This window comes from Prionailurus bengalensis, chromosome B4, assembly GCF_016509475.1.
Source record: "Prionailurus bengalensis isolate Pbe53 chromosome B4, Fcat_Pben_1.1_paternal_pri, whole genome shotgun sequence".
Classification (NCBI taxonomy): Eukaryota; Metazoa; Chordata; class Mammalia; order Carnivora; family Felidae; genus Prionailurus; species Prionailurus bengalensis.
The window spans coordinates 43,207,473-43,220,914 of NC_057358.1; the positions used below are offsets into that span (position 1 = coordinate 43,207,473).

Here is a 13,442-nt window from a genome sequence, read left to right on the forward strand (position 1 = left end):
ACTAATGACCATGAACCCACAATCCAGGGCCCAGTTCCAGCTAGAAGGTCACTCCAATGCCAACAACTGATGGGATGGTATTTTACAATCCTCTAAGTGGGAAATGAATCACCTTCCCCATCCTAATCCCAGAGGTGGGAGAAGTCTGCAACATCTCCGGGCTCAGACCAAATGGCAATACTTGGATTGCAACCAAAGGATCACTGTAGAGTAGTTCCAAGCGGCAAGAGATCACATCCAGGTTCTCATGGAGACCACTGTAGGGTGCAGAGTAACGGCATGAAAGCAATCAAACCTTGTATAAATAATGCTTCTTGCCTTTTTTTTTTTTTTTTTTTTTTAATTAAACAAATCCAGTGTCTCAAAAACTTGTGAAAATGTGTTTAAAAAGGTCAGGAAGCCTGCCACGCTTATTTGCTCACTAGAACTATCCTATTTGTACCTTCTGACACCAAGAGATAGTGTAACAGCCTCTTTTGCACAGGCCCTATCATTTTATCTCTGTCCTGTAACTGTACCTCTCCAGAGGAAAAACAGAATCGGGGAAAAAGGAAAGGCATTTCTGCTAGTGAGAAGAGAATGCAAATCAAAAGCAAACTGGAAAGCAAGAGCAATATTAAGGGGGGGATGAGAGACCGGAGTGGACGCTGCTTAAGAAATCTGGCTGAGTATGCTTTGGTTTGGGGGACTGAAGAAGCAGCTGGGCATTTAAAGTGCAATCACATTGGTAATAAATGATCATCCCTTTCTTCTGACTCTTCCCCCAGCTGATCATCCCCCACACCACGATACGCAGCAGGCACATTTCGGGGTTTAGAACGGCACACAAAGTCACAACCATCCTGTAGAGAGAGAAGCAAAGGAAGGAAATGATAATTTGGAATAACCAACTTTAGGGTGAGGCAAAACGTACCCATGGGCTAAGAATGTGGCAAGAACTAGGTTTCTTCAGGGATGATGAGAAAACCTAGATGCTCTAAGCATCAGCCTGAATTGAATTTGGGGCTAACCGGAGAAAAATTCTAATCACGTCTCCTCTCACCATCTAGGCCCCTGCAAAGCTTTCTCAGATTCCTAAATCTAAGCAACGGTGTTGTTCTCCCAGCCACGTCTTTGGCAAAGGCCAGGCACTAAGATGCTACGCTACTTACTGCTTTGTGCTAGGGCCAGCAGGTACCTTGTACTGGGTTTGCTGGGGCTTTTGTAGTTTTAGCACCCAAAGTCCTGGGTCTCGAGAGATCCCTCAGTCCGGGTAAACCGAGATGGTTGGTGACTCAATCTTGTATGCAGGCTACAGACTCAGCCAGCAGTCCTGTTACTTACTGCTACCAGGTTGCCAAGATCTTGCCAGAAGGCGAGGTGAGGAAACTGCTCCATTCCCTTGGCTCCCACCACCAGTCGCTGGTATAGGAACCCCCCGATGACGTAGACTGCGACCAGTGATGCAAACCTGTTGAGGAATAAAGACCTCTCTGCTTAAAGACCAAGGAAGAGTAAAACTTCAATAATAAAGATGATCTTTGTATTCACTAGCTGTTTCCTAGGCTGTATTCTGTAAAAATGGGAAAAAAGGTGGGGGGGGGAGGGTTAGCTTCTTTAAAAAGCCAATTAACACTGTCTAAAAGCAAAAGGCTCAGAAAAAACAAGACCCTAGTGTATGACTCTCACCTAAAGCCAAGAATAGTTACAGATCTACAGTTCCATTTCTCCCAAAGTTCTAACAGTCTAATGGGATAGATTTAAGAAGAGTCCGGTCCTCCTGTAGGGGGATAAAAAGCACCTCCAAATGCAAATACTTATTAGGTGTGAAACATTACATCTCGTTTTGAAAAAAACTTGCCTAGTCAGAGTTTAAAGAGGATTTTCATGAGAAGCTCCCCGCCCCCCCCCACCCCCCCCACCAACACAAATTTGTCTCTAAATAGCACCAAGGAATTGAGTTGAGAGGAGAAAAAAAAGGACTGCTTGGACTGATAGAGGAAAAAGCACTCACGTGACTAGTAAGATAGAACCCACACTGAGGCGGGAGATCTCCGGGGCACAGGCCAGGCTGCTGTCCATCTCGAAGAGGTAGAAACAATCTTGGACTTTGCCTCGCTCCTCAGACACAGGGTTAAAATTGTCCTGATGACGAAAGGCCAGAACGCAACAGTTATGTGGTGAACGGTTTCCTTTGGGCTCTTATTAAAAAAAGAAAAAAAAACCCACAAGCCAAAAAAACCAGTTGCTTTCTCTCGGTTCAATAACTTATTTTCCACATATGATGGAAGACAAGGTGTCTGTGATGCAGGGCGACACCAGACTTCTGATCCATCCCAGTGTTATCTCGTCCCCTCTGGAGACTCTCCCACCTCAGGTCAGTCCTTGCATGTGCTCTCTAGGCCCGTGTGCCCCAGGACGCCTCACCGCTAGGGTGTGTCGATTGCAGGAGATCATCACCACTGCACGACGCTGCTCCATGCCGCAGTGCCTGTCATATTCATCACCCCCTTTATAGGTCAGCATGATCCAATTACCTGAAAGAGACAAGGAAAATGGAGCTTTGGGGTGGGGGAAAGCAGAGGCAGGCCTAGGTACTATGGTAGAAAGGAACTGAGAAGTTCAATGACACTGGTTTTAATTCAAATAATCCTAATCAGTATGGGCTCTGTATACCAGATACCAAGCTAAAACTGGCTTCTGTGTAACAGCTTTGTGTTCCCTTAAGACAACTGAGATCCAGATATTCATATGATAGTCTTAATTTTCCACAATAAAAGGCAGGCAATTGATAGTGAAAAAACAATTATGACCCACACTGTGACAATGATTCACATTTTCGGAACACCTGCTAACATCGAAAGAAGAGGTTCCATAAAATTAGCAGCTGGCAGGGGAATGCCTACGATTTAAAATTAGCCACAGATAAATTCAAAGTGGATGATTGAAAAAAATTTTAATGTTTATTTATTTTTGAGAGAGAGCGTGAGCAGGGGAAGGGCATAGAGAGAGGGAGACACAGACTCTGAAGCAGGCTCCAGGCTCTGAGCTGTCAGCACAGAGCCCGATGTGGGGGTCGCAATTCCTAAATGGCGAGACCATGACCTGAGCAGAAGTTGGACACTTAACCGACTGAGTCACCCAGGCACCCCTCAAAGTGGATGATTTTTAAGATCGGGAGCCATTTATTCTTTATTTTTTATTTTGTTTTTTCAATGTTTACTCATTTTTGAGAGAGCGTGCACGCCCACAAGCAGGGGAGGGACAGAGAGAAAGGGAGACACAGACACTAAAGCAGGCTCCAGGCTCTGAGTTACCAACGCAGAGTCCGACGCGGGGCTCACACCCACAGACCGTGAGATCATGACCTGAGCTGAAGTCGGATGATTAACCTGCTGAGCCACCCAGGTCCCCCCGTTTTTATTTTTTAAAGCTTATTTACTTATTTTGAGAGAGAAAGAGAGCACAAGGCACGGAGAGGCAGACAGAGAGAATCCCAAGCAGGGTCGGCACCGTCAGAGCAGACCCCTGTGCCGGACTCAAATTCATGAACTGTGAGGTCATGACCTGAGCCGAAATCAAGAGTCGGACACTGAACTGACGGAGCCACCTGGACATGCTGCCATTTCTTCTTTAATGTTTACCACATTCAAATTTCTTTTGCAAAGTATCCTTTGGTTTACCGGGTGAACAAGGTAAAAGATTCCGCTTCCGATACAAAAAACACAGTAAGATGAAATGATTCTTCCAAGTCACAGGACAAGTAAACATAAGCTGGGTCGAAAACCCAGTCTTCCAACCCCGAGCCCTAAACTCTCGATGTCGTTTTATTATATTACTGATAGGAGCAAATGCCTGCACTGGAAAATACAGTCATCCACTTAAAGGAGGGAATCAGACCACAGGTGCTCAAAGAGTCCTTTCGGCAATAATGATTTTAGGACTTTTGAGAAACACAACCACCACACCACAAGTTGGTGGGGAAGTTTCTGTAGACTGGTTTGCAAAAAAGCTTAACTTAATCTCTTAAAATTTAACTGGCAGAGTTGGACTATTTCAATGCGAAATGGTCACGGTTGGTATTTTCGTGACTAGCACGAAAAACGCATTAAGCTACAGAATCCCAGCTAGATTCTTCTTTTTGCTGAAGCTTTTCATTAACTTTAAAACAAGCACACAGAGGTCCTGAGCCATGGCTCCAGAGGAGCTGGGGAACTAGGTATCCTGTGGTTTACAGTCTCAGGTGAGCTGAAGCCCACAGGCCGTAGGATGCTCCAAAGACACTGAGAAAGGCTGACGTATACAGGACTGTCAGAGGGATTGACTTGGGATCAATCAATCAATCAACAGGGAGACTCTTACTTCCATTGAAGATGTGGGTCTCGTTGAGTCTCCCTACCACTGTCTCCTTGCCGTTACTTTTGTTGATCTGCACCAGGCCTGCCCCAGAGGTACGGTTGCCAGCTTCTCGGCACACCCTGAACATGTAGATATATGTATCTGGGCCCTGGCCCACAGTGCTCTCAAAGCTGCAAGGAGAAGCGTGGAGAAAGAAGGAAGAGGAGAGTTACTGGCTATCAGCCTTAGGACAAGCGGCCTCTCTTCCTTTAACACCCGTCCCCCGAAAGTGTGATCCATTTATTTATTTGATGTCACAACTGAACGTAATAGTGAATAACATTCGTCGCATCACGCGACATCCATGAATCATGAGATATCCACGTAAGAATCATATTTACTGAACCATGAGACAATCCTAATTGTTGATGATGACTGATTAAGACACAACACTCAAGACGCCTAGATATTCTAGAACACCTGTTCTAGATTACGCTAAAGTGTTAGTTGCTATTTCCCCGCGAATAAGGATCTGTGTTCACAGGAAGTATCCCTTGTCCCTTGAAGATCATTTCCAGATTTATATACCTCAAGATTCCTAACAGTTAAGATGATGTGTGTAGGCCTCGATGTTCATCTGATTCTTCTAAAGTCCCACTAAATGGAGGTATCAAATAATGCTTTTTAATTCCTACAAGTTGGTCTCTTGGATCCAGTCTCGGAAATAGCTACCCTTCTGCATAAGAGAACTGCACATTGCTAGTAAAAACCGGGCTGAGAATTTGCTCTATATCATTAAAAACAAACAAACAAACAAAAAAAAGGCAAGCTACCAAGGCCAAATAAGACCAATACTACTGAAGTTCAAGTTAGAACCGTCTCCCAGAGGAGGTTCTTATACACGTATTCCCTCCGTACATAGTAATATGAGAATAACGTCAGTAAGTGGAGGAAAAGACTCTTTACCTTTTGTTATACAGTGGTTGCAGCCTCTTCAGTAGAGCCAACTCTGTCTCTGACTCTCTACCCTTGTCTCCCACCAGGTCGCAGGTTTTTTCTTCTGTCTGCCAGGATTCTCTTACTGCCACAGCCAGGAGCAGTGGCAGGAGCAGTCCAGTCCTCCAGCAGCTGCAGAAGGGGAACATCCTTTTGGGAGACGGTGTGTGTGTGTTGAGGAAGCGGGGTAGGATCAGGAAAGAAGGGAGAGAGAGATAAAACACAGCAACGTGCAATAAGTGAATGTGTTTTTGTTTTTACCGTTTTATCTCCCGTCCGTCACTTATTTTATGCTAGTCAGTCTTCCTCCTTATCAGGAAGTTGGGGTTCATTTTCTTGTGTCTGTTTCAAGCTTTTGGCTTTCACCCATTATTTTTTCCCATCCTTTAATGTTCAGAATTGGATTCTTAATCTCTAGGTTTTTTTTCTTTTTAAAACTTATTTTGCGGGGCGCCTGGGTGGCTCAGTCGGTTAAGCGGCCGACTTCGGCTCAAGTCACAATCTCACGGTCCGTGAGTTCGAGCCCCGCGTCGGGCTCTGTGCTGACAGCTCAGAGCCTGGAGCCTGTTTTAGATTCTGTGTCTCCCTCTCTCTGACCCTCCCCCGTTCATGCTTTGTCTCTCTCTGTCTCAAAAATAAATAAAAACGTTAAAAAAATTAAAATAAATAAATAAAACTTATTTTGCAAGTCTTTTCCTAGCGGACTCTCTTGCCTGACACTGTTGCTCACCTCCTGTCCTGCCTGGGTGCCTTCAGGAAAGGGGCACACTGTGTGTTCAGCAAAGAGGACGGCACTGGCCTTGGTGAAGAGTCAGTGTCTACGGATTGTTGCTGATGATTTCGGCATAGGTGTGCCCTACAACAGGAATGTCTCAATTTCCGAGGCGATTTACCAACTCCTCAGAGCTCTACGGAGAAAGGCGTATTTTCCATCCTAGAAACTGTCAGAAGGACCAACCAATGGCCTAGGAAATACCTAGCTGACACCAAGGAATGGTAGTGGGATTCTTCAGACTGTCCGAGATTCTCTGGCACATGCAACAAATAGTACATCTTAATATCTTTGTGCCAAGAGCCCCTGTAATAGGAAACTCATACAGACATGTAGCTTTCTGTGTCATTCACAGGTGAGTCCTTCACAACAAACTCTGGGGGTGCGAAGAGTTGGAAAGGAAAGAACAAAAAGGAATTACTTAATTATGACAACTTGGGTGGAGACATCCTTGCTTCTTTACGCTTTTGTGAAAAGTTAGATTGCGGTATCTCATATTTAAAGTTTAATACTTTAATACAGTTCATAAAAGCTGCTTCAGGGGCATCTGGGTGGCTCAGCTGAGCTCAACTCTTGCTATCGGCTCAGGTCATGATCTTGCGGTCATGAGCTGGAACCCCCGCATCGGGCTCTGCATTGAATATGGAGCCCGCTTGGGATTTTTGCTCTCTCAAAATAAACAAAAATTAAAAAACAAAAACAAAAACAAAAACAAACCTGCTTCAACCTGTGACCCACCCTAAGAGAACACTCAAATTTTCACTTAACACTTGATAAAGTCCAGTTGAAAGTTATTGAGAAAGATGTAAAACAAAGAAAGAGACTCGAACACTTTGGGCCCTAACTTCTCCTATCAGTAGTCAGGAGCATCCACCAGTCTTTGTTCATATTCGCCCTAAGAATGATGGAGATAAACACAGCCACAGCACCTAAACCTTGACATTTATCTACTCTGATGTCTCAGGTCTGAAAAAATATTTGGGCAAACTATAGGAAGAAGAAAATTCACGAGGTCAGAGAGAGAGAGTGGTTTGAAGAAGTCTTCCAAAACCCACCTCAGGCTCTACATGCCACAAATCCCAAGAGTTTCTAAATGTCCAGGACAGTTGTCTTTGTATCCTCCAAATTGCTGGCCATTCTTGGGAATCACTAAGTCACTTTCCAATTCACCTGTTCCTTGTACTGTTCTAGGAATGGAAACACATGGCTCCATTTCCCAGACGCCTTTTCTCTAATCCATCCCCACACCCAAGGACATTCTGATTTACCCTTGTAGAAGACTTCACTCTGGTATCCATTCTTAGCTGATGATCGTTCAGGCCACTGCTACTTGTTGATTTCATAACTCTCACTGTTATGGTACAAAGATTGAATTCTTCCAAACTTTCCTCACGTATAACAGCATGCTTCCATGCCACAAGTCTGAACTTTGGTTAATACGCTAGGCAGGATTTAATGGGTACTAAGAAGTTTAAAAACAGGAAAATGGAAGCTCTGAGCCCTGAATGTTCTCCACTCCCCTAAACCAACTTACATCTGGCCTTCTGTTCTCCACGTTCCACTAGGGCAACAAATGCTGGGGAAGGCGTCTTGTCTCTCTGACTCTGTACTATTTCCAACATCAATTCACTGTAGTAATATTAATAAAATGTTTCCATAGAATAATTATCACCAGCCATAAAGTCTGAGGCCCCATACACATTTAAAGCACCAATAGGAAACTTAATAGAGTGCTTGCCTTTTACTGTTAAAGGCACTTATCATGCATTAACTAATTAATCCTTACAAAAACTCTACGCAGTGAATACAATTGTTGTCTTTATTTTACAGATGAAAAAGCTGAGGCACAGCTAGTGGATGGACCAGAAAAGTCTGACTCCAGAGCTCACGGTCTACACTGGACCACATGTTCATGTTACCTCCTTTCACATCAGTTTTCTGGGGATCTGAGTCGGCAGCCAAAGCTCTGCTTTCTTTCTGACAAAGCAGGGGGAAGTGACTCCTCACACAGTTCAGAGGTTGGAATAAAGAACTCAAACCTCAGACTCCTGCCTTCCCTAAATTCATTGCTCAGCACACTACATGACCAGCTGAGTTCTTAAAAAAAAAAAAAAAAACTATTAATAAGAGACTCTTTTCATGGGACTGATTGAACATGCCATTTTCCTTATATGGTCTCAGGATCTAACTTAAAATTTCAACATTCTGGACTTTCGAGATTTTTTTTTCTTCCCCCCAGGATCAGTTTTCTGGAGGGATGCTCACACAGAAGGCGGTGTCCTTTGGCCTCAGAATCAGTTCCTTATTTGTTAACAGTTAATGATTTCTTTTCCCAAATTCGAACAAAGAATAGGATGAAGGGTTAAACACCCTGAGGTCTGCAATAGTTGAGTTGAACTCTCTTTCATTTGCTTATTGGTTTAAGAAGTTAGGATGCCAAACTGACATTATTTCTTTTCTGTGTAAGGTTTATCTGTGTGTTTGAACTGCTTCTTTTGATTCAGTGGCAAGTGCTCTAAGTGTTTTTAATCTAGATTATGTTTTGGCAATCTTCACAACCCAGAAGAGCAGGTATGATTTCTCTCATTTTTACAGATGAGGAAACTGATGCTTACAGAGGTTAAATGATTTGCCCTAGGCTGTACAAGTATTAAACATGTATGAAATTAGTGGGACAACCTGGAGGATTCATGGCACAAAGCTACTTGCTGGCAATTTTCTGGAAAGTACAGAGGGGCAAAAATTTGTTAGGAAGAGTATAAAATCCAAGGGCTGCGTAGTTCCCTTTGAATGTGCTACAATTAGATTCTTGAGGCGCCATAGTTTGTCTAGATACTTTGGAAATAAAGAGTAGGGGGCGCCTGGGTGGCGCAGTCGGTTAAGCGTCCGACTTCAGCCAGGTCACGATCTCGCGGTCCGGGAGTTCGAGCCCCGCGTCAGGCTCTGGGCTGATGGCTCAGAGCCTGGAGCCTGTTTCCGATTCTGTGTCTCCCTCTCTCTCTCTGCCCCTCCCCCGTTCATGCTCTGTCTCTCTCTGTCCCAAAAATAAATAAACGTTGGAAATAAAGAGTAGGACTTTTAAGATTTTGAAAAATCCCCTTCAATTGTCCTGTTCTGGGACAGATCTATTTCGGTAATGCAAAAAAAAAAAAAAAAAAAAAATTCTCTTTAATGGGATGAATCGGGAAGCAGTTCACATCGCTGGGGCTCTGTCCCACTCTTTCCCACCCCTCAAGACTAGCCACGAGCATTTTCCATTTTTCAGTGGAATTTCTACTTTCTGCTCTCTGGCTCACTCCCGAGGTAGCAGCCCTTATCGCCTGTCTCCAGCAGCCTACACCGTTGGAAGAGCGAACCTAATTAGCTAAAAGGCCCAACGCTGCAAAGCCTTAGAGAAGTAGCTCTGTGTCCCAAGAGCGGAAGCTCCCTACAAAGCGAAACCCTAGATAAGCCCTCCATGAGCTTCTCCGTAGCACACACGCATCCCCTTCAAACTTCTTCCAGGGTTCTAGAAATTCTCGTTCCGTCTTCGTCTCCGGACTTTCCAACCGCTTAGGGCCGTATCCTCTCCAAATGATGCCAGGCTTCCTTCTCGATGCAGGCCAAAAATTCCTTCTACAGGTAGCCAGTAATCCCTCAAACGACTCCATACCTAGGGTCCTTCCTTTCTCTGCTTTCCAATACCCGTCAATTCCCTCTCGGGTCTGAGTAGGTCTTTTTTCCCTCGCTCCCTTCGGGACTCGTAACTCCCTGCCCTCACGCCTGCGCCTGCGCCTCCACGCTGCCCTAGGGCTCCTTAGCTGCATTTTGGGCTAGAACCTTGGCCAAAGCTGACTTCGGGATCCCAGCCCCTGTCACGGACGCCGAGGTGTGAGCGCTCTCCAGCTCCTCTCCTCCTCCACGCCCCTCATACTCACGTGTCACGGGCAAAGGGAGTAGCCAAGGCGCAGAATCCCCGGCTGAATACCTGCCTGGGGCTGGGAGACAGGGCCAGCTAGGGGCCAGCCGCAGGCCCCCGACCCACAACTCGTGTCAAAGGCCAGCGTTCCCCAAGACGCCTCGCTGTGCACCACTCCGGGAACCGGAAACAGGAAGCACCAGGCGTCCTCTGGGCAACTGCTCCTCCCACTAGACCCCGCGGCATGTGACCACAGAACCATTTCGCCCCTTTCCCCTTCCCGGTCTCCCGGCGGATCCCAGACTCTGATTGGCCAGGATCCGGGCATTTAGCTCCGCCCTTGTCTTATCAACTCCAATCCCCATAGAGATTTTCAAGTTGGGTTCCACCTTTTCGGGTCGCCTTTCTACCAATGGGACCCCAGAATCCCGCCTCCCGGACTCTCGGCTCGCGGAGTCACGCGCGGTCACGCGGGGTCACGCGCGGTCACGCGCCAGGCCCGCTCCCCGGTAGGTCCCCAAGCGGACCGTACGTAAGAGCGGGCGGCGGAACCGGAAATATGGGGAGGGGGCTGTCGGCCAGGCCTCAGTGGGAGCTGTAGTTCTCACCGCAGGTTTCTTCCTCTCCGCGCTTCCCCAGCTGGCTTGCCGCCTGCGGGAGGCGCTGTTTCGCCGTCTGCCGGCCCCGAGTCGCGTTGTCTCCAAGCCCGGCGCCTAGAAGACAGTGGACAGCGACTGGGTCGTGGTAGTCCTGGCATTCTTCACGACACCTTTGTTCTTTATTTCCTTTCTACAGCTTAGTACCTTGGGGTCTGTTGTTACCGATACTGTTTTTGTTAACCGTGTCATCCCGGTGTCGTGGCGTTTTGCGTGGAACACTGCAACCAGTTCAGTTCGCCAGAGATCTCTTGGCATTTTGCGGTCTCGTGGCCCTTTGCGTGATGAGCATTCTGTAACCAGTTCTGTTCTCCAGCCTGTCCCGCGTTTCTGGTGTCCTGGGGAAAGAGCAGGTCAATGTTAGTCTTTGTGCCTTTGCCAAGATCCTCTGTGGTTTCCCTCGTGTCTGTCTTATTCGTCGCTCGGGGAGGTCTTGCGCGTTCCTAGAACGTGGTTCAAATGCTGTTTGCTCCGGTGGTGTCCCGGCTCGACTCTCTTCGGAATAAATAACTCCTTCTAAATGCACACTTGTTGCCCATCCCCGGTTTTAGCGCGTTTTCATGCCGCTGTGACTCCTACGTGGCTTTTGTGTGTGTCCCTCCCCCTCCCATCTTTGCGGATAGAGACTGGATTTTGATTCGTCATTCTCCTCGCCAGAGTTAGCACAGTGTTTTGAATCCAACAGTAATAGAAGCTAATACGTGTATAGTTCTGCAGTGCCGGCACTGTTGTCCGTGCTTGAAGTGGATACTGATTCGCTTAGTCTTCACAAGTAACCTTGAATTTTAAAGCTTCTAGAGGCTAAGTAACCTGCTCTGGGTCCCGCAGCTATTTAAGTTACGGTGTCAGTATTCAGTTCCCATAATTTAGGCGTTAATTAGATATGCATATAGTCTTCAGAGTCCACGCTCTCAAGCAGTACATTGACTGTGTAGGATACTGTTTGTTTATTAATTGGTGCATTCAGTTCAGGCAAGGTGGGTTGGGTTCAGGTGTGTTCTCAAAACAGATAAAATTAAAAAATTTTTTAACAATAAAAGTAATTTGTAATCAGAAAATACAGAGAACATGTTCTCCATTTCCTTTTTAAAAAAGATTTAATATCCTCAAATGTTTCTCCATATCACTAACTATAAATAAACTTTTTAATGGTTGCGTAATACTTAGGTGTATGGATTGCCGCTTGAGCAGGTCCATTAGAATTAGGTATTTATTTCTATTGAACTGCTTTTATCAGTTCATTCAACAAATATTTACTGAGCAATATACTGTTGCAGATTTGGAGGGTGCACGGCGGGGGGAGACAAAAATCCCTTTTACAATAAGCTTTCATTCTGGAACTGATGTTCATTTGTTGGTGAATTCAGAAATCTTGCCTCTTGGTCATTGCCTAGGGCCACATTGGACTGGAGGCAGGGAAGGGTGCATGTTGGAAGTCACAAAAGGTCCAGCAATGCAGTTGAGTAGGGTAACTTGTCTTCTGTAGGAGTGAGAAGGAGGGAGAGACTTCTCTTTCCGTCCACTCACAACTCACCTGGGTTACTTCCCTGCTTCTCATGCTTCAGTGCCCATTGTGGAAACTATCTGTGCCAGGGACAAAAACTGAAATTAGCAGTTCTTTTTTGCCTTTCTGCTCTGCCTGTCTGTAGCCGCATCATTAACAAGGACACCCCCCTGCACGTAATACCCACACCCACACCCCCCTCCCACATACGAGGTAAATTGCTCACTTTGTTTAGAAAGCAGTTCTTTAGCAGTTTTGTGCTAAAATCAAATGCGCAAAAATACCTCCTGTTCAGTATAAGCAGAAGAAGGAAAGGTACTTGAAAGATCTAGTACCCCTCATCCACGGGACATATATTCCAAGACCCCTAGAAACTGCAAATAGTACTGAAGGCTGTGTTTTTTCTTATACATACATACCTATGAAAAAGTTTAATTTATAAGCGAGGCACAGTGAAAGAGCGGACCTACGCCGGCCGACTCCATCTTGTTCTGTGTCCTCCACCTTGAGTGACTATGTCCCCGACATGCCCCTTTCCGGGAAAATCGCAGAACCACACCTCCTCCCCTTGAGTAACCTCCCGCTCAACCGTTCAAACTTCCCGATCAAAACAGGCCCAGTGACCTGCGGTAACAGGACTCCGACCCTTCCCCAGCCAATCGGCGGAGGCCACAGCCTTTACCTCACCAACTGCCCCTAGACCCCTATAAAACCTTTGTGCTTTTGAAACTCGCTCTCTCTCTCTCCGGTATCTCACCGCTGTGTCGGTGCAGGTAGGAGATTGAGCTTGAGCTAGCTGGAATAAAGGCACTTTGCTTTTGCATCGGACTCGGCTCCCTGGTGGTCTTTGGGGATCACAAATTCTGGGCATAACAACAGTACGAGACTAACAACAATAACTAATAATAAATTAGAGCAGTTATAACAACATGTGAATGTGGTCCCTGTCAAAATATCTTACCCGACTGTACTCACCCTTCCTCTTGTGATGGTGTGAGATAACGTGCCTACATGATGAGATGAAGTGAGGTCAATGACATATATATTGTGATTTGATGATAGATTACTATTGACCTTTTGCTTATAAGTCAAAAGAGGATCATTTGCTTCCAGGATGTGGTTGACCTTGAGTAACTGAAGCCATAGAAAGCGAAACCATGGGTTAGGGGAGACCACTGTATTCTGAATTCTTCCTTCAATTTGTTGCTTTGAGAATTCTCCCAGGTGTGCTTTTTTGTTAACTCTGAGCTGGAAGCTTGGTTGGGAATGGCTTTTTAAAATCTCTCAACAGCTTCCTTC

General features: G+C 45.8%; 1 protein-coding gene across 7 annotated transcripts; it reads right to left on the reverse strand.

Moving 5' to 3' along the window:
* Window positions 1-319: 319 nt before the first annotated feature.
* Window positions 320-11,654, reverse strand: M6PR (mannose-6-phosphate receptor, cation dependent). Of its 7 annotated transcripts, none has more exons than XM_043563453.1 (8): window positions 10,003-10,260; window positions 6,044-6,169; window positions 5,284-5,463; window positions 4,342-4,508; window positions 2,407-2,516; window positions 1,994-2,124; window positions 1,324-1,450; window positions 320-842 (listed from the first exon to the last, which is right to left on the reverse strand). In XM_043563453.1, the coding sequence occupies exons 3-8, from the start codon at window positions 5,460-5,462 to the stop codon at window positions 720-722; spliced, it is 837 nt and encodes a 278-aa protein (XP_043419388.1). In that variant the 5' UTR covers window position 5,463; window positions 6,044-6,169; window positions 10,003-10,260; the 3' UTR covers window positions 320-719. The 7 variants fall into 7 exon arrangements, with proteins under 7 accessions (XP_043419388.1, XP_043419389.1, XP_043419390.1 ...); XM_043563454.1 differs by having other exon boundaries at window positions 6,044-6,461; window positions 10,003-10,224; XM_043563455.1 differs by having other exon boundaries at window positions 6,044-6,221; window positions 10,003-10,189.
* Window positions 11,655-13,442: the final 1,788 nt, after the last annotated feature.